The sequence below is a fragment of the Cucumis melo genome, chromosome 4 (assembly GCF_025177605.1).
Source record: "Cucumis melo cultivar AY chromosome 4, USDA_Cmelo_AY_1.0, whole genome shotgun sequence".
Classification (NCBI taxonomy): domain Eukaryota; kingdom Viridiplantae; phylum Streptophyta; class Magnoliopsida; order Cucurbitales; family Cucurbitaceae; genus Cucumis; species Cucumis melo.
Window position 1 is genome coordinate 15,385,441 of NC_066860.1, and position 24,091 is coordinate 15,409,531.

At 34.6% G+C, this 24,091-nt stretch overlaps 3 protein-coding genes across 8 annotated transcripts; 2 read left to right on the forward strand and 1 right to left on the reverse strand.

Annotated features, from left to right (window-relative positions):
- Nucleotides 1-10,265: 10,265 nt before the first annotated feature.
- LOC127148936 (uncharacterized) lies at nucleotides 10,266-12,114 on the reverse strand. The gene is made up of 4 exons (XM_051083372.1): nucleotides 11,953-12,114; nucleotides 11,390-11,501; nucleotides 11,001-11,075; nucleotides 10,266-10,844 (listed from the first exon to the last, which is right to left on the reverse strand). Exons 1-4 carry the CDS (start codon nucleotides 12,112-12,114, stop codon nucleotides 10,774-10,776), a joined length of 420 nt encoding a protein of 139 aa, XP_050939329.1. The 3' UTR covers nucleotides 10,266-10,773.
- Nucleotides 12,115-14,558: 2,444 nt separating this feature from the next.
- LOC103489940 (uncharacterized) lies at nucleotides 14,559-18,727 on the forward strand. 5 transcript variants are annotated; one of them, XM_017044886.2, is made up of 8 exons: nucleotides 14,563-14,762; nucleotides 14,849-14,941; nucleotides 15,280-15,399; nucleotides 15,704-15,782; nucleotides 16,594-16,680; nucleotides 17,536-17,598; nucleotides 17,794-17,886; nucleotides 18,416-18,727. In XM_017044886.2, the coding sequence occupies exons 2-7, from the start codon at nucleotides 14,886-14,888 to the stop codon at nucleotides 17,860-17,862; spliced, it is 474 nt and encodes a 157-aa protein (XP_016900375.1). In that variant the 5' UTR covers nucleotides 14,563-14,762; nucleotides 14,849-14,885; the 3' UTR covers nucleotides 17,863-17,886; nucleotides 18,416-18,727. The 5 variants fall into 5 exon arrangements, with proteins under 5 accessions (XP_008447507.1, XP_016900375.1, XP_016900376.1 ...); XM_017044887.2 differs by having other exon boundaries at nucleotides 17,794-17,882; XM_008449287.3 differs by lacking the exon at nucleotides 18,416-18,727 and adding an exon at nucleotides 18,058-18,377.
- Nucleotides 18,728-20,208: 1,481 nt separating this feature from the next.
- Nucleotides 20,209-21,285, forward strand: LOC103489942 (60S ribosomal protein L37-3). 2 transcript variants are annotated; one of them, XM_008449289.2, is made up of 4 exons: nucleotides 20,209-20,358; nucleotides 20,446-20,581; nucleotides 20,793-20,894; nucleotides 21,020-21,285. In XM_008449289.2, the coding sequence occupies exons 1-4, from the start codon at nucleotides 20,356-20,358 to the stop codon at nucleotides 21,064-21,066; spliced, it is 288 nt and encodes a 95-aa protein (XP_008447511.1). In that variant the 5' UTR covers nucleotides 20,209-20,355; the 3' UTR covers nucleotides 21,067-21,285. The 2 variants fall into 2 exon arrangements, with proteins under 2 accessions (XP_008447511.1, XP_050940308.1); XM_051084351.1 differs by having other exon boundaries at nucleotides 20,446-20,575.
- Nucleotides 21,286-24,091: the final 2,806 nt, after the last annotated feature.

A 24,091-nucleotide genomic window follows, 5' to 3' on the forward strand; every position in this document is an offset into this window, starting at 1 on the left:
GCAAGCTAGAGAGTACGAATTACAACAAGTCATGATTGAGTAGCAACGAGTCGAGCTTGATGAAACTAAATGCATGATTGAAGAATAGAGAAATACATCAGAGATGCTAACTTCACAAATGGTACAAATACATAAGCTTATAGAAGAAATGAGTCGGGCACAAAGGAAACCATGATCCCTTGCAATACATATATATTTTTACATTATTAAGTTTTTTACATTGCATTATTTAGTGATATGCATATCTAATAAACTTACTTTTGTGTCATTGTAGGTTTAGGGTTGGTGTAAGGCGGCTATTAGGAGACGTACGTAGTTTTTTTATTTCTATGCATTTTTTTCGAACATTTACTATATTATGTACTTTTTCGAATATTCGTAAACATATGAAAAAAAAGAATTTGGATTTGATATTTTATATAATTATTTACTAATTTATTGCTCATTTTCTATAATTTGATTCAATTTAAATCAAATTAGAATCCAAAAAGAATAAAACGATTGAACAAAAAAAAAAACAACTCAAAAAAAAAATATTTATTTTTAAAATATGCTTCGGCAATTGGAAGTCATTTCTGACACACTTAAAATAGTGTCAGGATAATAGTTTCTGACATTGCGTCAAAATGACGTCAAGGATAACAGTTTCTTTCAAAGATATCATTTTTATATGACTCAAATTAATTCTTGTTTGTTGAAATTATGAGATCACTTTTCAACTTCCAAAACTCTCATCTAGTACAAAATAACTTCCTAGTTTAGAAGATAATGAAATGTGATAGTATCATCTTTGATCAAATACAATTTCCAGCTTATTTGGGTCAAACCTGTTTCAAATAGCAATTCATCCGAAAACATCTTTGTGGCCCTCATTACCATTTTTGCGATACTTCTAGTTGTTTATCTTATCGGCAACTTGTAGGTTTGTTAAAAATCTTCTCATCCAATATGTCAACCTTTCATTTTCTAAATCAGTAACAAATAAGTGGCTGCATCACTAAACAATATATTTGTAGTCCTCAACTTTAAGATTAGAGGAGAAACGGAGGACGATGCAAAAGAAAGATGTTGAAATAGATTTATGGACAAATTATTATAGCTTCCAGAAGAAGAAGGAAATCAAGGAGTTTGTGAGAGACAAGTTTGAGTGGACAAATGATGTTAATTTGAAAACACTGCTCAACATGTTTTCGTCTCCATTCGTTGAGGAGATAAAGAAAGAACCTTGTAGGAATATCCTAAAGAGGGTGAGTTTTACTTGGTACATTTGTGAAGTAAATTGTTAGAATAGAAACAAATGACCTTGATCAATGTTTCATTGGCAGGTTCCAATGCTTAAAGTATTTGAAGAGGAGAAGTTAGAAGAGATGATGAAGGATATGAAGCCAATGGTTTTTAGAGAGCAGAGCTATATTATTCAAGAGGGGGAGCCTGTTGAGCAAATGCTATTGTTCACAAAAGGTATGATATTGGCATTTAGCAAGAGCACTAAAACTAGAATAATGATTAACGCTTTTGGAAAAGGTGATTTGTTTGGGGAGCAACTACTGAATTGGGCAACGGAAAATCTTCCTGTATCTGAAATTCCTTTGTCCAAATGTACTCTTAAGACACAGACCCAAATAGAAGCCTTCGTCTTAAGCCTATTGATCCACAATATCATACCAAGTGGGACACAAATATGTATAGGTTAAGTTAAAGTTTAATCTCCCTTGAACTTTATGTTTATGTTCCTATGTTATAAACTAACTTAAGACGACCGGGAAAAGTATTTATATGCATCTTGGACAATCCAACATCTATCTTTGGACATCTTATCAAATTGTTCAACTTTCTATGATACCAATTGAAAAAGTGAAATAAATTATTTTACTTTAGATTGTTATTTTAGTTAAATGTTAGATCATTAACTAAAGGAACAATAAGTAAAATGAACATTGATAATCCACTTCGATGAATATCAACTACTGCAGAGCTTTTAAGCTTAAATAAAGAGATTTATTAATCAAGATTCAAATGAGTACAATATTATAAGAGTGTTATATATATACATCTATATTAATTTAGATGACGCTCCCCTAGATTGGTACGCTCTTTAGTAATTATAAATACTAGCCCCTTGACAAAATAATGATATGATTTCTACATTTGTCTAGAATCATAATATTAACTAAATTGATAAATAATCAATAAGTTTTGCTAATTTATTTATAAATCTTTTATGAACCACATGAAACCTAATCAACACGTACACTTGAATCAAATAAACTCGAAAAACTAATTTTTTTTCTCACATCTCCTCCATCTTTATTTTAATTTTTAATGTAAGACCCGCACCTAAACTAAGAGAAAAGAAGTAAAATTTGGCTAAGTGTTTTAAAGTAAGAGTAGGCGAGAAAAAGGGAAGGACCAAGGTAGTTCGAGTAGAAGATTTTCGAAGTCTAAGTGTTTCTATGTGATCAAGGCATTACACGAGAAGAAGGACTAGGCGGGAAGAACTAAGGAAACTTCTCAGAAATTTTCTAAGTTATAGGCCACGTGCAGATATTAGGTTAAACATGTTTAGGATAACTCTTAAGCTTACACACGTGCACCATTATGTTTAGTAGCTGACAAAAGGACAAGAGTTTAAGGGTGACTAAGCTTGGTTGAGAAGTAGTATAAATAGGTTTGAGGTCAGAATATTGGTTATTGTTGTTATGCAAATTAAAGAGAAAAGTTAAAGTGTTGATGTGCTGCCCAAATAGCTACGCGAGAAGAGGAAGGAGTGAGGGTTTTGAAGCTTATTTGCAAAACTGGGTTGTGAATGTTTTCTTTTAAAATGTTTAAATGATTTCCAATTCTCATTAATGTTTGATATGAACTAATGGTTTTCATTGCAAATGTTTCTAAAGAGTTATGATTATGAAATGGTATTTAAACCATTAGTTACTTCCTTTTAAATGAGCTAACTTTTATGTGCACATAAAGAGTAATGGCCACCATGGGTGTACGGGTCTACATAGTTATGAGATGCTAGTTAATAGGTTGAAAGGAGCGTGTTACACTTAGCAGCCTAGGCAACAAGGACGAATCTGTAAATCCTCGGATACTATTGTTACAATAGTCTAAATGCGAAGTTATGTGACCTAGCGTAGAGGATGATTCGGGATCCTTGGCGAAAAGAATGTTGACAATTAATGAGTGTTATGCGAAATGAAAAGTTTAAATATGAAATTGTTATTTGATATGTTTGGCAAAATGATGTTTATACATGGTATTTCGTGAAAAGATTTTCATAAAACCTCACCGAGTCTTGTAGACTTGTGTTATAAAATCCATCTTCTACGAAACAGGCATTAAGGCCAAATAAGGAGGGTGGAGGGACTTGCTAGGCAAGAAGGCTGCCAAGGTGTTTTAGCTTAAGTTTAATTTGTTGTAATTATGTTTATGTATGTAAAACTGTTATATGTATTTGGACAAAGTTTAATAAAGATTAATTTGGTTTACCTTTTTTTTTGTTATGTTCCATATCGTCTAAAAATGTGTATTAAGTTATAATTTAAAATTAAGAAAGATCATGAGGTGATTAAGCAAAGCTTAAGGAACTCAAGATTAAGTGTCTTTGGTGTTTAGACGCATCAAGGATGCTCAAGTCACATCGCGTCTCGTATACCAAGCAAAGGCATGTGTGGGGTGGCGTGAAATATTTAATTTTTAATTTTCAAATTAGATAACATTGAGTAGAATAAAAAACAAAATAGAACTCACATCGTTGTTGAACATTCACGACAACGTAAAGTAAAGAAAGAAAATAAAATAAGTACTATAAAAATAAAATCTATAAAATTGTAGATAAACTATATTCTCACAGTCAATCACAAACCCTTCAAAAGAAAAAGAAGAAAGAATTGGAAATAAGACAAAAACTTCTAATTAACTTTTTTTAGTATTTTTGGTAAAAAAAATCAATTTACCAACTAACCTTTAATTAATAATTAAAATTCTAGATTTTTAAAAGTAATTATTTTATTTGTGATTTAAATATAGAAGTCATCCTATCATTATATTAAAGAATGAACACAATCCTAAAACAAAATATGCTCTTTTTAAAACTTCAAAGACAACCGGAAGTCGTTTTAAAAGTTTAAGGGACCAAAATATAACATGATACAAAGTTTAGGAATCAAAATAGGATTTAAACAAAAAAATAAAATAAGAACAACCCATATAGAAAATAAACTCTAAAATCGTTGATAAATATTTTTGCAATGAATTAATTTAATTAATATGATGAGTCTAGAGAATGATCATCCAAATATAAAAACCACATATTAAAGTAGTTAACCGAATATGTCAAAATAAGTTAAACTAAAACATATTTTTCTAAGGGTGTGTTTGGGCCTCGGGTTTAGGGGGAAAAGAAAAAAGAATTTGGGCCAAACAAGGTTTGGCCCAAGTATTTTGTTGAAAGGCCTAATCCCCCTTTTAACCTATCTTCTCTACTTCCTTACCCGTCGTACGCCTCTCCTAACCCTACCATTTTCCGATCTGATGTCGTCGTTCTTCTCGCGATTTTCGTGACGTTTTCCCCTCATTATCTTCCCTTTTTTTTCTCTGATTACTTCCCTTTTACCGATCTCTTCTCTTTCCCTCTTGAAATTAATTTACATCTCCTTCGTTGAATTCGAAGGAGATGTCCGTGTTCTTCGTCCTCCATTTTTTGCCCTACTCTTCCCGAAACCCTTCTTAATCTCTCTGTTTCGATGATCGGTTGCCACCAACGTGCGTGACCTTTGAAACGTTTCTCATCCTCTCTCCATATTTTCATACCCTTCGTATTCCGAACAAACCCTTGCCGCTCCCCACTCTTGCCAGTCCTAGAACGAGTTTACTACACTTTTTTTATACCGAACAGCCATTTATGGTAGATGCTACACTAAATCGGTGAAAGGAATTCGAGTACGGGCATGGCGGAGCACGGCAGGGGTCCTTGGTGTGCACCAAAGGTATGGTCAGCCTATGATGAGCATTGTGGTGGTCAATCTGATTGTTTTATGCAATTTTTGTTCTTATTGTCGGTCCAATATTCATTCTTGTTCGCGGTGATGAGTTTAATTTAGGCCTTATGTTGAAATTTTGTTTAATGCCTCGTCTGTGAAGTTCATTAATCATCTGCGCTCTCTGTTTTTCACATGTATTCCGAATTTCTTCTATCATCCGCACTCTCTGTTATTCACATGTATTCTGCATTTGTTTACTCATCCTGACTCTCTGTTTTTCACATGTATTCCTTTTTTGTTTTTGTCCATATGTGATCATAACTTCTTCTGCCTCCTAATGTGCTAACTTTTGTTGTAATTCCATATGTTGAACATGTTTTTATTTGTTTTACAACATCTTTCATTTCAATTGTTGTATTCAATTGCTCTCACATCCTCAATTATATCTATTCTTCTAGGCTATGTAATAAAATGTCATGCCTACTGTTCAAAAAAATGTCATGGCTACTGTGTACTTCTGTTGAAAAAAATTACCTACTTCCTTGAAGTTTGACTGAATTTGTGAAATCCCCTTTTTTATGGGATTCTTGTTCGGTTTCTTTACTGCTGGTTCATACTCCCTTTAGTATATAATGGAGCCTTCCTCCTTCCATTCCATATTTAACTAACTTTCCTTCTTGGTATACTTGCATTTGTCTTTGGTATGTTATTCAAATTCCATTGTTATACTTGCATTCCATTCTTTGTTCTATGGTATGTTTATCATGTTTCCAACGACAATTGATATTTTTTCAACTATGCTAATTTTTATTTTCAATTCAGCCCCTGTGTTTCGCCTTCTTTGCCTTTGTCTGTATTTTACAAAAGACTGCTTTTGTAAATTTGTTTCCTTCTGCACTGTCACAAGTAATGCTTTGTTTCCTTCTGCACTGTCACAAGTTAATGCTTGTTGTTTTCAATGCTCCATTTTGTTCCCGTACTATGTTGTGACACTGATGATTGTTTTCTAAATATGTCTCCATGAAACATATTAGAAGGATCTGTATTTTATGTTTGTATTTGGTTGCTTCTGTTTTACATATGATGTTATGAACTCCACCACAAAAAATGGTACCGTAAATGCGTTCTTCTTGAACGTCTTTGCGGTAATCAAATTAACTCTGAGGCTACCTTCTTTTACATACATTATGTACTCACACTTTGTTTGATTTTTTGACCCGTTCCATGGATTTGTGAAGTTTCGTTTCGGTTAAGGTATGTTTCATTTTCGTTTTGTCATTCATTTTTTTACAATACGTTATCCTTACCGGCACGCATATGTAATAACAAACTCATTTTTTGTCTATATCTTCAGGTTGTAAAGGTTGAAGCATTCGTAAACGAGGTACTACGGTTATAAAACTCCTTCTTTGACGAAGTCGATCTATATATTCGTGTACTTAGTTGTTTTATTACATTTTTGTTTGAGTTATAAATCCTCAGACGTTTACATTTGTTTAACTCTCTCTCTATATCTCTCTCTCTGTCTCTATATATATATATATATATATCCAATAAACCATCATACGGAATGTGTCATTTCTAGATTTTCAAATAGTCCTCTCTTTTCTTTTTTCTTGTGTTGGTGAGTGATCATGTCTTCCAACCACTGCATGTTTGGAAGTTTAAAATCATTTCTCATATTTTCAAAATCAGTACTTTTTAAATTTGTACTACAAATAAAATACATTTTAAATACTATAAATAAAATTGTTTTTAACTAATTAAAAAGCATTGCTCGAGTGTTTTTAAAAATCCACAAGAGTGTTAAAATTTTTAAAATCACAATCAACGTGCCCCTTCTTCATAAAGGATGAAGCAACAGGTAATAATTTCATTTTATTTAGGGTATGTTTCGACCAATAACAATTCTTCTAAAAAAAATAAGAAACCAACCACATAAGTATTTTCCATTTCTTTGTAATCTGTTTGTTTTTTTTCAACCTAAACTTGAAATTTTATTATTTTCGAAATAAAATATTAGTTTACTTTTGGAAAGAAAAAAACTATTATTTGTACAAGTTGTAGTCACATCTAATTTTGAGGTAGATTAAAATTTGCCTAATTTGACTAGTTTTCAATTTTGTGAATTTTTATAAAAAAAATGTTATTTAATTACTTTTGTAATTTTGAATTATTTAGAGTACATTAAAGAATATAGAAAAGTTCCAACAATGAGACGCTATAAAATACAAATTGAGTGGTCAAATTGGAGACATATGAGTGGATGATGCATAATAACGAGAATAAGGGAAAGTACAAAAAGAAAAAAGAATTGATTTCATGAATCCTACTATTTATATTAATTTTAGAAGCTTGTTTCCTACAAGCAATATAATTTATATTACTTTGAATTTTTTTTATATAAATGTCACGTTAGAAAAATTATATGGATGATACTATTTAGCAATATGTTTTATTTCGCAAACTAATTATCACGATAGATTTCAATTGATAATTAGCAATATGTTTTATTTCGCAAATTTAAATACGTATACTTCCATATATACATAAATCGAAACATAAACATAAATCAAGTTTGCACAAAAACGTATTTTCAAAAAAGTAGTAGAAGTCAATTACTTAATTTGTAAACATATTAACTTAGTTTACCTTTGAAGATATTTCCAACATTTCAAAACCAACATTGGTATTATGTGATTAGGTTAACAACATTCGAAATTAACGCGTTGTTAGGGTTATTTTCCAACAGGGTGTCAATCTATAATTTATAATGGACGAACACGAGTTGGCGTCTATTGTAAATGCGTTCATAGCATCCCAACGACAGTTGTTACTAATGTTGGAGCTCTTGAAGAACGATACAAAAAGGATAACGCACATCCCGTATGAAACTAGGCATAGGATTAGACAGTTAGCTTACTTTCGCATGATTCATGGCTCAGACCTAGTCTGTTGCCAAAGTACGAGAATGGACTGAAGATATTTCGCCATTCTCTGTCACCTACTAAGGACCATTGCTGGACTAACGTCGACGGAAGTCGTCGATGTTGAGGAGATGGTAGCAATGTTCCTCCACATTCTTGCGCACGATGTGAAAAATCGTGTCATTCAGTGAGACAATTTCCCGCCATTTCAACATGGTCTTGTTGGCCGTCATTCAACTTCATGAGGAGCTTTTGAAAAAACCACAGCCAGTGCCTAATGAATGCACAGATCAAAGATGGAGGTGGTTTGAGGTACACATTTATCTCGAACTACGTACTTCCAACACAACGACGTTAGTTCTTCTCAATAATTCGTAGTTATGCGTTGCAGAATTGCCTAGGTGCATTAGATGGAACGTACATAAAAGTCAACGTTCCAGCAAGTGACCGCGCTAGGTATAGAACACGCAAGGGGGAGGTGGCCACAAATGTACTTGGCGTGTGTGACAGGAAAGGAGATTTCGTTTACGTACTTGCCGGTTGGGAAGGATCAGCTGCGGACTCACGCATCCTCCGTGATGCCCTTTCAAGACCTAATGGGCTTAAGGTGCCCAAGGGTAAGTAACAACGACATTGTACCTATGAATGCAATTTTGCAAGTAATAGCTGTGACATTTTAATCGTGCATTGTGATCACAGGCTATTACTACTTGGTTGATGTCGGGTACCCAAATGCGGAGGGTTTCCTAGCACCATACAGAGGCCAACACTATCACTTACAAGAATGGCATGGCCCTGAAAATGCACCTTCAACGTCGAAAGAGTTCTTCAATATGAAACATTCTTCTGCTCGTAATGTAATCGAAAGAGCATTCAGTGTCTTGAAGGGTTGATGGGCGATACTGCAGGGAAAGTCATACTATCCTGTAGAAGTTCAATGTCGCACAATACTCGCATGTTGTCTCCTCCACAACCTTATCAATAGGGAGATGACAAACTTTGATATAGAAGACAACATAGATGAGGTTCATTCCACCCACGCGACTACTGCCGCGGATGACATACATTACATAGAGACGTCGAATGAGTGGAGTCAATGGAGGGACGACCTTGCAGAAGAAATGTTTACTGAATGGGAGTTGCGTAACCAATAGAAAAATTAATGTTCCCCGTTCATTTTCATACTTAAGTAGTGATTGCAATAAGTCTTATTTTGTCATAGTTTTTGTAACATGATTATTTTGAATGTATTGGTTACGCAAGTAACTTACTGTCAAACTGTTTTTCAGTAGGAGTTCATTGTACTATGAAACTAATCATATGTATGTTATCTAATCATACGAAACTTAATGAAACTAATATGTTTGCGTTTTACGTCTAGCATGACAAGTTCATCGAGACTACCTAAACATACTTGGACTAAAGAGGAAGAGGCAGGCCTCGTGGAGTGCCTCGTGGAGTTGGTCAATGCTGGTGGGTGGAGGTCCGACAATGGGACCTTTCGTCCCGGGTACTTAAATCAGCTGGCGAGAATGATGGCCTTCAAGATCCCAGGTTGTAATATCCATGCTTCAACCATCGATAACCGAATCAAATTGATGAAGAGAATGTTTCATGCACTTGCGGATATGCGTGGCCCAAACTGTAGTGGTTTTGGGTGGAATGATGAAAAAAAAATGCATCATCGCTGAGAAAGAAGTCTTTGACGATTGGGTAAAGGTGCGTTACTAGATATTTGAACACTTGTTTGATTATTTCAATACATGGACTAATAATTTATTATTGCACTTATACAGAGTCATTCGGCGGCGAAAGGCCTCCTTAATAAGTCGTTTGTCCACTATGACGAACTGTCGTACGTGTTTGGCAAAGATCGTGCAACAGAAGGCCGGGCTGAGAGTTTTGCTGACATTCACTACAAGAGATGTGGGTACTCCCGACGCACAAATACGTCGGCGAAAATGCAAAGTACGTCGGGAAAGGATATCCCGACGTACAAAACGGCGTCGGGAAGAACGTCGGGAGAAATGCGTCGCGAGAGGCTTTCCCGACGCCGCACCAAATCGGCGTCGGGAAAGGCTTTCCCGACGCTGGGAGGTGCGTCGGCATCGACGGCGTCGGGAAAACCTTATTCCCGACGCCGTCTATGCCGACGCATCTCCCGGCGTCGGGAAAACCTATTTTTTTGACGTTTTTTTCCCGACGTTCATATTTTTATATCGACACTAAAGGCAACATCTTTGCCTTGTTCTGGGCCCATTTTTTTAATTTTATTTTTATTAAAATGTTTCATTATTGTCCATTTTTTATAAACCGACATTGAGTCCATGTAGATAAATATTTTTTTACCCCAATAAATCAATAAAATTAATATTATTTTAGAAACTATAATATTTGTCTTTTACATTTGTATACACAAAATGGAATCTTATATTATGTTTATATATTCTACAATGGTACATGAAACAAGATCCTAATACAAAACTTAAATAAGAAATCTTAAACGCCTTCTCAAACCTTCAACGATCGTCTGACTTTCTACACAATCGCTTAGCTTTCAGTTTGATATGACTTCAATCATTCTACAAGCAATATCAAGAACACCCAACACGTGGATTTTGAATCTTCAACTGGCGCAACTATGATCAGCCCTGTTGTGGAACTTGGTTCAGTTCGTAATAATTGCAATTTCCCCGACTACTGTATCAAACACCTACAACACCATTCAAACATTTTCTTTCATCAAACTGAATTCTCCTACTTAAACCATTAAAATCAGTTTGCATAAGTAAATCTCACCCTCTATCAAACACTTTTAACTTTACCCAATTGAATTCCACTTTCATTAGAGCCAAACACTTTACCTATGGGTGAAAATGTAATGATATTCCCATTTTCTTTAAGAAATTATTCACTGCCTTTCCAACAATCCATACTGAATCATAGCCAAAAATCAAGGCAAATATTTAAAATAATGCAAGGAAATAACAGGAACCTTAAATTTTGCAACAAACTTAATCCAAAAGAAGTAAAACTTGCAGAAACTATAATCGACAATGAAAAGAAAAGAAAGAAAGAAGAAATTGCTCACCGCTCCAAGAACAAACCGAAGCAAACATAGAACCAGAACCAATATTTCCCGATACTTCATCTTCCTTTCCTATTTCTGCAACATTAACCACATAAATCTCAACCAGAAACAACATCCATGCAAACAATAAAATCATCAACAACGAAATAGAAAATCAAGCCAATTTTATAGCAATTGCAACAGAATAAAGAAGAGAAACTGCAGACCCTACTCACATTTTTTATTTGAACAATGTAAAACAGAGTTAATCCGATCATAGTATTTTTTGGTCAGCATGATCTAGCACACACCTAAACTAATTTTCATAAAAAAAAACCCTAAACTAATTTTTATAAAAAAAAACCTTAAAACATAAACTTAAACTAAATAAATTTACATATTTCACTTACCTAAAGTGGCAGACGGCGACGAGGAACAACGGCGAGGGCGGTCGGTGACAGACGGCGGCGGAACAAAAGGATTATGAACGGCGGCGACTTCTTCTTCTTCTCCTTTCTTTTTCTCCTCCTCTCGGTTTCGGTTCTGTGAATACAGAACTGAAACGAATTTAAAGGGGATTTCCCGACCCAGTGACGTGGCGTCGGGGAATCCCTCAAAATGCGTCGGGAAAAGGGGAATTCCCGACGCTCATTAAACCCCTTTTCCCGACGTTTCACGCGGCGTCGGGAAAAACCCCTATTCCCGACGCCTCTCCCGACGCACTGTTCACGGCGTCGGGAAAAGGGGTTTTTCCCGACGTATTCTTGCCGACGCCTTCGTGGTGCGTCGGGAAAGATGGTTTTCCCGACGCAGCTCCCGACGCGTTGTTGAGGGCGTCGGGAAAGCCCTTATTCCCGACGTTCTTTATGCCGACGTGATTTTCAGCGTCGGGAATGCTCCATTTTCTTGTAGTGATTGGGTCAAACGATCCTGCTGGGTATGACGCATTTGCTGCTGATGCTGTGCCAGATACAGACTTTCCGCCAATGTACAGTCCGGGATTGAACATGTCGCCTGATGATTTGATGGAAACAAGAACCGCTAGGGTCAGTGAACGTAGGAATGTTTCAAGCGGGTCTAAGCGGAAACGTCCAGGACATGCCACAGATAGTGGGGACATAGTTCGTACTGCCATTGAGTACGGAAATGAACAACTTCATCGCATTGCTGAATGACCTATCCTACAACGTCAAGATGCTACCCAAACACGTCAAGAGATTGTTCGACAGTTGGAGGCCATCCCTGAGCTCACACCGATGGATAGGTGTCGCTTAATGCGTATAATTATGCGTAACGTCGATGACATGAAAGCTTTCCTTGAAGTTCCCGACAATATGAAGTACCCGTACTGCAGCATCATTCTTCAAGAAAACCGATGACTAGTTTGTTTGTTGTATTTGTATTAATTAAACTTTTCTTACTTGGACTATATGTTCTTCTTCTAACTTGTTATGTCTTATTATATAACGAACTTGAAATTCTGTTGAAGTTAATTAGTTTGTATTTTCGTTTCGCTTTCAAATGTAATGGTATGAATTGTTGTATTATCCTATTAATGTAGTGTTTTCGTTGAAGTTTTTTTTTTACAATATTTATAAGTTGCGTATACGTGGAAATAATTTGGTTTAAATACGCTAATGAATTTACGGATTTACGAATTAATTTTGGACGACATAACGTAAGAGAATTATATTTTCAAAAACTATTTACAAAATTATGTTTAGGTTATTCTAATTACATAATTGAATATTGACATTGAAAAAAAATTATATATTTTTTATTCTTATATTAACATTCCTTATTTAAAAAAAATAACATAAATCTAATTAACGTAATCTTTGCCCCAAACAAGTTTTATAATAATACTACAATCATAACTCTTACTCCAAACACATTTTATAATAATACTATAATAATAATCTTTCCCCCAAACACATATTATAATAATACTACTATAATAATTCTTTCCCCAAACACATATTATTATAACACCACTATAATAATCCCTTTCCCAAACACATACTATTATAACACTACATTTCATATTTCTTCCCCCAAACACATATTATAATAACACTACCAATATTAACTCTTCCCCCAAACACATATTATCATAACACTACCAATAATAACTCTTCCCCCAAACACATATTATCATAATCCTAGGATTATATAATCCTTTTCTCCCATAACTCTTTCCCTCCCCCAAACACACCCTTAAAGTTTGAGAACCAAAATAAAATGAGATAAAAAAATTTAGAGAAAAAGTAAGATTTAAACTTAAAAAATTAAAAAGCAATCTAAAGATTAAAGCAATTTTTTTAGGGTTGTTTGGGACAAAGATTATTAGGACTATAATAATCATCTTGACGTTATTTCAAAACTTTTAATTTACTACTCAATTTTACTTTATTAACATTTTTACGATTTGACATTCATCCTTTTTTTTAATTATTATTTGCTCGAGTGTTTATATTTTCTTCTCAAACTAAAATAGTTTAAATACCAAATGCATACTATTATAATCTAAACTAAAATAATCTAGACCTTGAACATAAATTATTCTAATCAAATTATAATATTATAAGATTATTGTTGAACAGGAAATTTTGACCAATTAAATCACGCCACGTCATCACAGCAAAATTGAGATAATTATAATTTGATTGGATTTGAGTCGTCAAGTTTTCTCATACCCAACCTAGTTCAAGGCCCTAAAAAAAATTGGGCCAAAGAAATAATGGACCCGAGCTTGCGCAAATAAGTGGGCCGAGTTCGAGCCCACCAAGCAAATGGATCCAAGCCCAAATCGATCGAGCAAATGGGTCCGAGCCCAAGCCTGTCAAGAAAACAGGTCCAAGCTCAAGCCCAACAAGCAGATGGGTCCAAGCCCAAACCCAACAAGCAGATGGGCCCAGGCCTAAGCCCGCCCAACAAGCAAATGGGCCCAAGCCCACCTAAAGCCCATCGAGATTCTCTATAAATAGAGACCTTCTCATTCATCTTGAGGGGACCTTTGATTGAAGAGAAGAATCGAAACTCTGAAGAATCTTCTGCAAGTTATCATCAACCTTGAAATCAACCTATCAAACTTTCCTTGAATTCCAAAAAATCGAAGATTTGGAAGATCAAACTTTCCTTGAATTCCAAAAAATCGAAGACTTTGAGGGAAATTCCAAAAAATCGTGACGAATTCCAGAAGATTGAAGCTCGAACTGACTTGTAGTTACAACTTCTTGAAGATCGAAGACCACGAAGTTTTAAATTTTACTTTTTGTATCCGAGAGAAAGAATCAAAGGAGTAAATATTAGAGATTGTATCCGCAATACATCAATCAATACAAAGTTCGATTCCACGAATTAAATTTCTCCTGAAATCTCGTGTGAACAATTATATTAACTTACTCGTGGTTTCAAATACATAAGGAAATATGTAATTAAGAGATCGCGAGTTCGATTTATTTTTACCAATTTTTTTTAAACCGTAAGTTACAACTTACAAAGATTAAGTTTATGGGGAAGACACGTGATTCCTCACGATTAAAGTCTTTTGGCGATCAATAATCAGACGGTAGTTATTTGTTTCCTCCAAAGCTTGAGTTTGACGGCTACCCTTTCTGAAATCCTCTTCGTCTTTGCCTCCATCCACCACTCCTAAAACCCAAGCTGATTTCTGTACCCTAAATTTCAGCTTCTTACTCCTCTCCTTTTCTAATTTATCTTTCTCCTCCCTTCTGAAATTAAGGGTATTCAGGTTGCGATTTGGATACGAGGGTTTTGTTTGTATGTTTTCTTCTATTTTTGCTTATTTATGGTTTGATCAAGAGGTTTTCAAAGATTGACAAATGCTTGTATGTTGATGTTTTTAGGTCACTGAGAAGTTAATTTTTGGCACCATTTGATTAAATGGGAGACCCAACAGTTTTAGATACTATACTCCGTCATCTTCGTTCGACATGCAAGTATGTGATTTTTTTGTTATTTGTCAATATTTCGCTTCATTTTTCTTTCTTTGAAAACAACCCTTTGTTTATGTAAGTTTGGATCATTTCATCTATTAGTTTCTGTTGGAGGAGGCTATTTGGAGTTCCATATCCATATGTTCAATGAAGAGCATTTTTGTTCATTTTAGGCCAGAGCAATTTTCTGAGTGGTGTTAGGCATTATATAATGGTCGAAGGTTCACGTTTAGGATCAAGTTTCCTCTCAAACTGGGTTTTACTTTTGTGATTTATGACTCTTTGTGGTCTGCTTTTTTCCCCACTGTTTTGCTTATTCCACGTTTCTGTACTTGTTACAGGTATTATACCGGGTTCCCAAAAGATCTTGGGCCTTCCAGGGTCATACATTTTACATCTGAACGTGAGTTTGTCCAGCTCCTTCATGAAGGCTATCCAGTTGTGGTTGCTTTTACGATCAGGTACATTAATATTGTGCTAATTATCTATAACCTAGGATGCACAAATACAGATACAAGACACAAATACACAGGACACGAACACGGTGACAATTATATTTTAAAATCTAGGACACAACAGGAAAAGGACAGACAAATTTGTTTAATATACATTTTAAAAAATGTCATTTTTTCTTCTCTAAAAAGTATATATATCATTTTTCTACCAATAAAAACTTGTAAGCGAATGAGTTTAAGTGTTCGTGATTTTTACTCTATAACCTTCCTTTTGTTCTCTAGTTTTGACTGCTCATGTTTAATTCTATAGGAGTAACTACTCAAAGCATCTTGACAAAGTATTGGAGGAAGCTGCGGTAGAGTTTTATCCGAATGTGAAATTTATGCGTGTAAGTCATTTTCTTGTAATAGGAACACCTGATATGTCATAATTTATTGGCCTTTTCCTTTTCTCATCTTTTAACAGTTTCATTTCTTTTGAAGTATAATTTAGCTATAGAACTTCTATAACGTTTTGTTGTTTTGTTTTAATTTTTATAATTATTTTAACCGCACAGTTGGTCATTTGCATTGGTTTTTTCTTTTCTTTTTCTTTTCACTCTTATTTTTTTGTTTTACTTCAGAGATTAGAATTGTAATAAAAGGAAACTTGCACTCTGTTTTTTCTTGTTTGACATGTCTCTGGAGCATGCTTGTGTCTGGTGGTACGTCTCAAACAATGCTTCCTCTAAATTGATCACCTTCTTGGTGCTGTTTAACATACATTTTCTTTAAAAATGTATGATCTGAGGTTTCTATCCAAATTAATGATTTAAGAATGAACAAATTCATATTTTCTTAAAATCGGATCACCTGTGAGAACTCATTTAAAAGAAAAATGATCATTTAGGTTTCTATCCAAATACTTTTTACCACTTCTGCTTTGAGAATGGAATTTTCTTTTGATCGGTTTCTTGACAACTGTAAGCCTTTCACTGTACAAGATATCCGTATAAGTTCCTTAGTCTCCTTTAAGGAAACATTTTCATATTCCAAAGGTTGTTTTGTTAGTTCCATTTTAACACGTCCTTTTATCATTGTGCTTCTATGATCCATGGGAATCCTTATTTCGGGCCAATGGACAATTTCATAAAAAGCCACTGGCCCACTGTATTTTTTCGATTACTTTCTTGTGATTTCTGTCTCATGATTAAATGCCAGGTTGAGTGCCCAAAGTATCCCGGTTTCTGCATTTCACGGCAGAGGAAGGAATATCCATTTATCGAGATGTTTCATAGCCCAAAACAAGTAGGACCACCATCCAATCGTGTTTGGTCTTGGTTTGATTTCCAGTATAACCGTCTTTGATCATGTTATTAATTCTTGATTTCTGGGAAAATAAGCTATTATGTCTTCAGCTATGTTGTGCTTGGTTTTGTCAATACTTATACAATTAACTAGAATATTAATTGGTCGCAAAATGTGATAATCTATTATATATATGAAACAGACAGAAGCATATTCGTATTGGCAAAAGAGTTCAAGGGTAAGGGGTAAAATGCGATGATGTAGGCTGTCATTGTTTTTTTTGCCTTGATGGTTGATTTATTAATTTTTGCTTTTGGTGCAAATCTCAGAATTTACTCAACTTAGGTTTGAAGCTGCTGATTGTCATTGCTTCTGATTATATTCTTTTTTATTGGGAAAGGCAGTGAAGATTTCTTGTTTTTTCACATTTTATTGTCTGAAGTATCAAAGATTTTTTTTTTGTTTGGTAAAAGTAACGAGGTAATTCGTGCTGGTTTGGTGGCTTTTGGCTGCCTTTTTTTTTTTTTTTTTCATGTTTGTATTCAGAACGGAACAGGTGGCTTTAATCCAAGAACATATTGACGTTTTTCAATATAGAAGATGTATTTGTCCCATTTTAACATTGTATTTACAATAAAAAAAATTGTACTGCAAACAACAAGCTGATGGGATTTAAGAGTTTAAATGCAGGCGAGGTGAACTCTATCAATGTCAGTAAATATTAAGAGAAATATTGATGGGGCTTTCAATCCAATTACCATGAAAACTACTTATCCATATGTTAGAGTAACATGTGGTTACTTTACCATTATCATTACATTTATTAATGGTTGGAACTTAACAATTTATTTGCAGGCATCCAGCCAGGGAAAGATTGCTGATTCTAATGTGACAAAGTACTCAGTGAAGGTTATACCTGTAAGTTTTCAAGCTTTTTTAACCACAGCTGAGTCCATTTATCAGTTCAGTTTTCATTACTGATGCTTTCACTTATGGTTATCTTCTTTTCTCGATTTTCCAGAACATTTCATCCCAGCGACAATAAAAGAAGTTTATGTAAAAGAACCTAACATATTTCTTTCTGTTTCGTTGATTTTTTTTTTTTTTGTCCAGTTTAACTATGACACCAGTGCCTACGGATTCAGGGAGTTTTTTAAGCGTCATGGGATATATGGTCGTTGAATCAAAAGTAACACCAACACGTGGGTAAAGCGCATTAAGCCTTTTTAATTTATTATATGTAATTTGAACTGGTGTATGCTGTACATGGTGAGATGGAAACTCCATGTCTTTACGCCCGATGAAAAAGTAGATCCCATACAGTGTAGTATTTTATGTGTTGGAATATACAATCACAAGACTCTCCTGGCCTTGAAGATGCCGGAGAACAGCTTGCTTATGCTGCCGTCCTGTAGCCGACTGTGCTTCACCTGCAGAGCTGGGAACGCACACAAGAAGGCTACTGGGTTGTCACCGCTGTGTGCATTTGCAGCATCGGCAAAACCAGGTGAGGAAGGGGGTCGGCGGCTGTGAGATTAATCGGAGGGGCAGAAGAGGAAACCTTTTTTTTATATCTTTCTTTTTACGTGTCTTTTTGGTTAAATTACATTTTTAGGCCAACACACTCTTACATCATTGTGTACTAGATATGATGTGATAAGGAAAATTAGTTAGACATGGAAACTCCTATTTTGACACTGTCCCTCGCATTTTTTTTTTTTTGCAACATAATTAGGGAAAACGTTACAAGCTCGAGGGACATGACAGTCGACAGATACCAACAATATCACAAAGCTTCCTCCCTAGATTTTGGTTCTTCAACCCATTTGATGATTTCACATTCAGATGAAGTGAGGTTCTGAATAAGATTGATTACGGTCGGACAATCGGATTTCACAATGATCTGAGTGCCTTCAATAATGGCTAGCATCTGTGTAGCAAAATCGATCTCATAATGAATACAAACAACACTTACGAGGTTGTTTGGAGCAAAAATGATCTAGGATAATGATAATTGTCTATAGTTACAATAAATATTATTTCCAAATACGAGTTTACCTTTTATTTTTATCAAATATAACAAAAAAAAAAAAAAAACTTAAATGAATTATAAAAATTTTAATGGATTTTGCTATAATTTAGTTTTACGAAGTTAATTACAATTACAAAATATTCACAAAACACAGAACTACAATTATATAATATCCACAACACGTATCTTAATTCTTCTCTACTTCTTTGTTTGAACATTTATTTATTAAAAAAAAAACCCCCAAGACAATTACAAAAAGACAAATTTAAACAGTATCACTACTACCAAATTAACCCATATAACGATAGCAACCACTTACTTTAATTTCAAACTTAAATTTAGAAACTATACTTTACAAATCCATCAAGTGTACTACAAATTAAACTCAAACTTAAACGTTGATTCTTAAAAGTCATATAAAACTTTAAATTAAACCAAATAACATTAATAACTTCAAATAATACCTAAAAGTCTGAGTTAAAAGATGACTTTAATAGCAATTACATGATACGAATCCACCCCAAAAAAAAAAAAGAAGAAAATATTTGTGGATAATAAGTTCATAGACCCCCAAACAAAATTATGTAAAGGAAAGATGGGAGAAAGAGAGTGTTACTTTGTGGATATGCAGATGAATCTCTGTAAATTTAAGGGATTTATGAGAAAGGCCTACATTAAATGGCAACATAATTAGTTTTAATTGAAAAACTAATAATATAAATCTAAAGTTACACATAATAGAACACAGAACATGTATTCGAACTTCAACTTGGCTCTAGCTGACATAATTTCAAGCTAGAATAATGAGAACGTTATCAAACGAGCTTTTAAAGTTTTAGAAAACTCTTTTCTAACGTCATTTAGGACATCCGGATATTTAGTTTCTTCCGACATTTTTTTAAAAACTAGTATGGAAAGCTATGACAAATTTAGATGAGACTCTTTACACTATTATGAAGCTTAAAAACCAATGTCTGCTAATGTGACTTATCCCTGTCATGTGTATAGTGTCGAGATAGCTAGCTCTCAAATAAAGTTTCTCACCGTATTTTCTTTTCCAACGCCTACGAAAATTTGATAAAAAATGCCACACTAGTACGATGGTAAAAAAGCATCGAAAAAGTATCTTCTCTCGATGCTTTTAAAAGCATCTAGAGAAATTTGATCGAAAAAGACAAATATTATTACTGTATTCTTCTAAATTAAATTACTATCAAACTTAAAAGAATAATGATAACCACAAACTATTATAACTCACTCTACGCTCCATATGCCGGTCGGTTTTTTCATGTTATGTAAGTTTTTTTAGATAAGGTTGATACAAGATGATGTGAAAGCAAAACTTATAATATATGGAAAAATATAAAGCAAAAATTTCCAATTTCAGTTTGTACGATAATTTCTAGTTGGGCTTTTTCGTGTGCATTGGGAGGCCCATTCACAGCCTCAAAAACCCAAATCTTTCCAGACCAACCCGATCCACTACAGAAGTCTCGGGTAGGTCAAAGAAAAACGGGTCGGGTTTTTTTGCTACCAAAATTTCTTCAAACCCTAAACCCTCGCAATATAAACTCTGCCGCCTGATTCTTCTTCCTCTTTGGACAGTAGAGGAATCCAAAGGCTTCATCCTCCAATTCGATTAAATGGTAATCACTCTCTTCCATTTTTACATGATTGCTCGTTGAATTCAAAATTAAGTGCGTTAATCGTCTTGTTTGTTGATCGGTAATTAGGGTAAGGGAACGGGAAGTTTCGGTAAACGGAGGAACAAGACCCACACCCTCTGTGTTAGGTGTGGCCGTCGTAGCTTCCATCTCCAGAAGAGTCGATGCTCCGCTTGTGCATTTCCAGCTGCCCGTAAGCGTACATGTAAGTTCACTTAATCACTTTGTACTTTGAGTTGTTGGTTGTTTCATCATTTTACGATTAAATCGTGGTAACTCTAGATCTCCCATAATCGACCTAGGTAGTAGTAGATTCGTTCTCGGTGTCCTAATCTGTTTGAATGAATTTCTTTTACTTTCGGGTCGTCAGTTTTGGTTTAGTTTTTCGTTTCTCTTATGGTGGTTTTTGGATTTAGATAACTGGAGCGTCAAGGCGATCCGAAGGAAGACCACTGGAACTGGGCGGATGAGATATTTGCGCCATGTTCCTCGCAGATTCAAGAGTGGTTTCAGAGAAGGTAGAGGTTTAAGTTGTCGTGTAATTCTTGCATTTTTACTTATTAATTAACGTGATTTTTTTTGGGGGGGAGGGGGGGGGGGGTGAAATTTTGTGATTTTAATTACGTTCGGGTTCTGTGGTTAGGTACTGAAGCAGCGCCAAGGAGCAAAGGAGCCTCATCATCAGCCTAAAGACATTGAAGGTTAATTGTGGCACAACTTGGTACCTTTCTAGGTTCTAGGAGGATTTTATCATTTTTGAGACTAGAGTTTATAAGAATTTTGTTTGATGATGTTATTGCCTTCAATACTGAAGCTTGTTTTTATTTCTTACTCTTTCGTTTATTGAATTTCTGATCGTTGTTTTTAGACCACTGTCACCTCTTGTTAATCTATGTCTTGAGTTATATACTTCTAAGTTCCAACCATTTTAGGAGGTTTTTGCTGGTAGATACTGTTACTCTGAATGCCAGGGTAGAATCTATTAGCGAGAAATTTGTGTGTTGGGATCGTGTGTTGATGTTTGACAGTTTGAGTTTCTTATTTTGGGTCGCAGCCTCATTCCTACTGTGTTGATAATCCAGATTAAACAGAGATATTGTGCTTCACTCGTCAATAGGGTATGGTATAATTACCATGTAACAAAGTGGGAACCTATGATTAAGAAAATATGGTTCAACATCAAAACTACTGGAAAGGGCTGGCATCTTTTGGGATCATGGTTTTGGAAAATTACAAAGAAGGCTTTAGGAACAAGGAACTAAATAAAGAATGTTCAAATGATTGAAATTCCAAACACTCGTATCTAGATCCTTATCAAAGCCATCTAAACCACTGCCCTCTAGAAGAATACAACTTTTAGTAATTTACAGAATCACCCATCAAATCTCCGAGTGTCAATAGTAAGTTGTTGATTGAAAATTTCTTTTACCTGCTTGCACAGAACACACCAATGAGGTTTGAGTAATGAGTAGCAAAAGGAAGATCTCTGTTCTGTAACTATATTCGTGTATAGATTTGGTTGAGAGCCTCATGCAAGCTATATGCCAACTGGAAAACCTTACCTTAACGGGGATGCAGAAATTTCAGAAGGAGAGGGTGGGCAACTAAACAAGGGTTTAAATTTCAAAAGGATTGGAAATAATTCCTTAAATATGGCTGCTTTTTTACAGATCTTTGTTGTGTTGATTTCTTATGATCCTTTTGAATCACTTCTGAACTAACTTATTCTCTTGGTTACATTTTTGGTGTGTTGATTTTCTATCATTCTTGACAAGAGCATGAACATATCAGGAATTTCATTGGAATGAAAAGCATTATTGTAGTCTACACCCTAGACCATAAACACTTGAAGGAAATAATCTTCATCTTTCCTGATATGCTACTTTGTTGATTTTGTCGCCACTTTGTGGATACATAATGTAGAATTTTGAAGTTTTTGTATTTGTTAAGCAACCAAATGTAAGAAAGTATAGTTAGAAGAATGTGTATATGCAAGAGGTATGTTAAAATCACTTTTGTATCACTTTGAAACATATCTTAAAATAAACGATTGATGTAATCAAAGTAGATTTTGAATTATTATAAACAAAGTGAACAGATTCACGATCACTCTAACTATGGTTTCTGATTCACCATCAAAATTTTGACCTTTTCACTCCCCCCTCACTTCTCTTTAAATAAAACCATCAATTTTTTTAATTATGCTCTTCTCTCTAATGGTAAATATGAGCTGGGTATGACTTTGAATACAACTCTCAATTAAGAGTGCAATTTGCTTGCAGTTTTTCGTCTGTCTTTATTTTGTTGCTTATATTTTCTGTGTTGCTTTTGATAATAGAGGTGGTTCTTTCACTCTCCAACACTTATTTACGTTCAACATATCTAAATATGTAACACCATATTTGTTGACAACAATCAACTTTTTAGTTTTAGATCTTATTTTATGTTGGCTGTTGGATGAATTTTTTTTTTTGATTCAGCAATAGTCAGTTTTTCTTTCATCTACATCGCCAATCATTAAGGCTCAAATTCTTCCCATGTCATATATGTTGATTGGTTCATAAAATAGACACCAAAAATTATGGAAACAAAAATAATTAGGAAATTTTGAGAAGTAACTTATTTGGTTTTATATTTCATAAGTAACACAATTTTAGAAAACTTTAACTTTTTTAGAAAAGATACTAGTGAAGGGAGCTAGAGAAGAGCTGTCCTATTACAAATTTTATTGCCATAAAGAAAGTACAAAGTATTGTCCCCTTTACACAGGTAGACTACAGAAAGCATTTATGTTTAATGCGATTGAGGCTTGACTGTAGTTTTTTAAAATTTTGCTTTTTGAGGACCAGTTTCCAGTGAGAGAGCAGATATCTTTCCATGAGTTTCGCTAGGTTGTATCTTTCTCTGTGAAAATAAGTTTGTTTCTCCCTGTCCATATTGTCCATAAGGTAGCTATGGTCGCATTGAAGCTAATGATGTTCTTTGCACTGCTACCTTTTAATTTGTACAAGCTCAGACAGAGGTCTTTGATATTTGTACTAGTCACAGGAATACTCGTTTCTGTACTCCATAGTTGCCAAAGCTTGTAGGCTTTGGGACAATGGATGAATAGATGATTCATGTCTTCATTTGAGGATCGATAGGAAATGTACCAATTTAGGCTTAGGCACATGTTCGAGTTCCTTCTTTGGATAATGTCCATTGTATTGAGTTTCTGGTGTATCATGGTCCAGATGAAGAATTTACATTTTTGTGGAATGTGAGACCTCTAAAGGTTATTGAATTTATTTTCCCAATTAATCTCCCATAAGCTTGAGTTTTCCTTGAAAGTTAAATCTTTAGCTAATGCTATTGTGTACAGATTGTTGCTGCTTGGTCTCCAAGAAGGTTTGCTTTATCCTATGTCATTGCATATCTGAGGCAGACTAATTGTTATGGGCTGCCAAACTTGGTTTTCCCTATCGTTTAATGGTCTTCTTGGATTGATGTTCCACCCGCCTGTACTTTGATCCCAAACTTCCTTAATGGTGACATTTTGTAGTTTCGAAAGAGCAAACAGTCTAGGGACTTGGTGGGGCAGAGGTATGTTATTGTACAAGTTGTTGTGCCAGAAGGATAGAAAGGAGCCATCATCGAGATTCTATTTGATTTTTGATTCAAACCAGTCATTCCATTTTTTAATGGCATTCCAAGGCGTCTTTGCACTGCAGACCTT

Excerpts from the sequence above, each read along its gene's own strand:
- LOC127148936 (XM_051083372.1), bottom strand. The coding sequence starts at position 12,114 with ATGGCAGTACGAACTATGTCCCCACTATCTGTGGCATGTCCTGGACGT. Across the intron at positions 11,502-11,952 it reads TGTACATTGGCGGAAAGTCT|AAAAAGAAAGGAGAAGAAGA; the intron begins GTATCTGGCACA and ends CGAGAGGAGGAG. Across the intron at positions 10,845-11,000 it reads TTCGGTTTGTTCTTGGAGCG|TATGGATTGTTGGAAAGGCA; the intron begins GTGAGCAATTTC and ends GCTATGATTCAG.
- LOC103489940 (XM_008449285.3), top strand. The coding sequence starts at position 14,886 with ATGGGAGACCCAACAGTTTTAGATACTATACTCCGTCATCTTCGTTCG. Across the intron at positions 15,400-15,703 it reads GTGGTTGCTTTTACGATCAG|GAGTAACTACTCAAAGCATC; the intron begins GTACATTAATAT and ends TTAATTCTATAG. Across the intron at positions 17,599-17,793 it reads ACTCAGTGAAGGTTATACCT|TTTAACTATGACACCAGTGC; the intron begins GTAAGTTTTCAA and ends TTTTTTGTCCAG.
- LOC103489942 (XM_008449289.2), top strand. Across the intron at positions 20,582-20,792 it reads AGCTGCCCGTAAGCGTACAT|ATAACTGGAGCGTCAAGGCG; the intron begins GTAAGTTCACTT and ends TTTTGGATTTAG. Across the intron at positions 20,895-21,019 it reads CAAGAGTGGTTTCAGAGAAG|GTACTGAAGCAGCGCCAAGG; the intron begins GTAGAGGTTTAA and ends TTCTGTGGTTAG.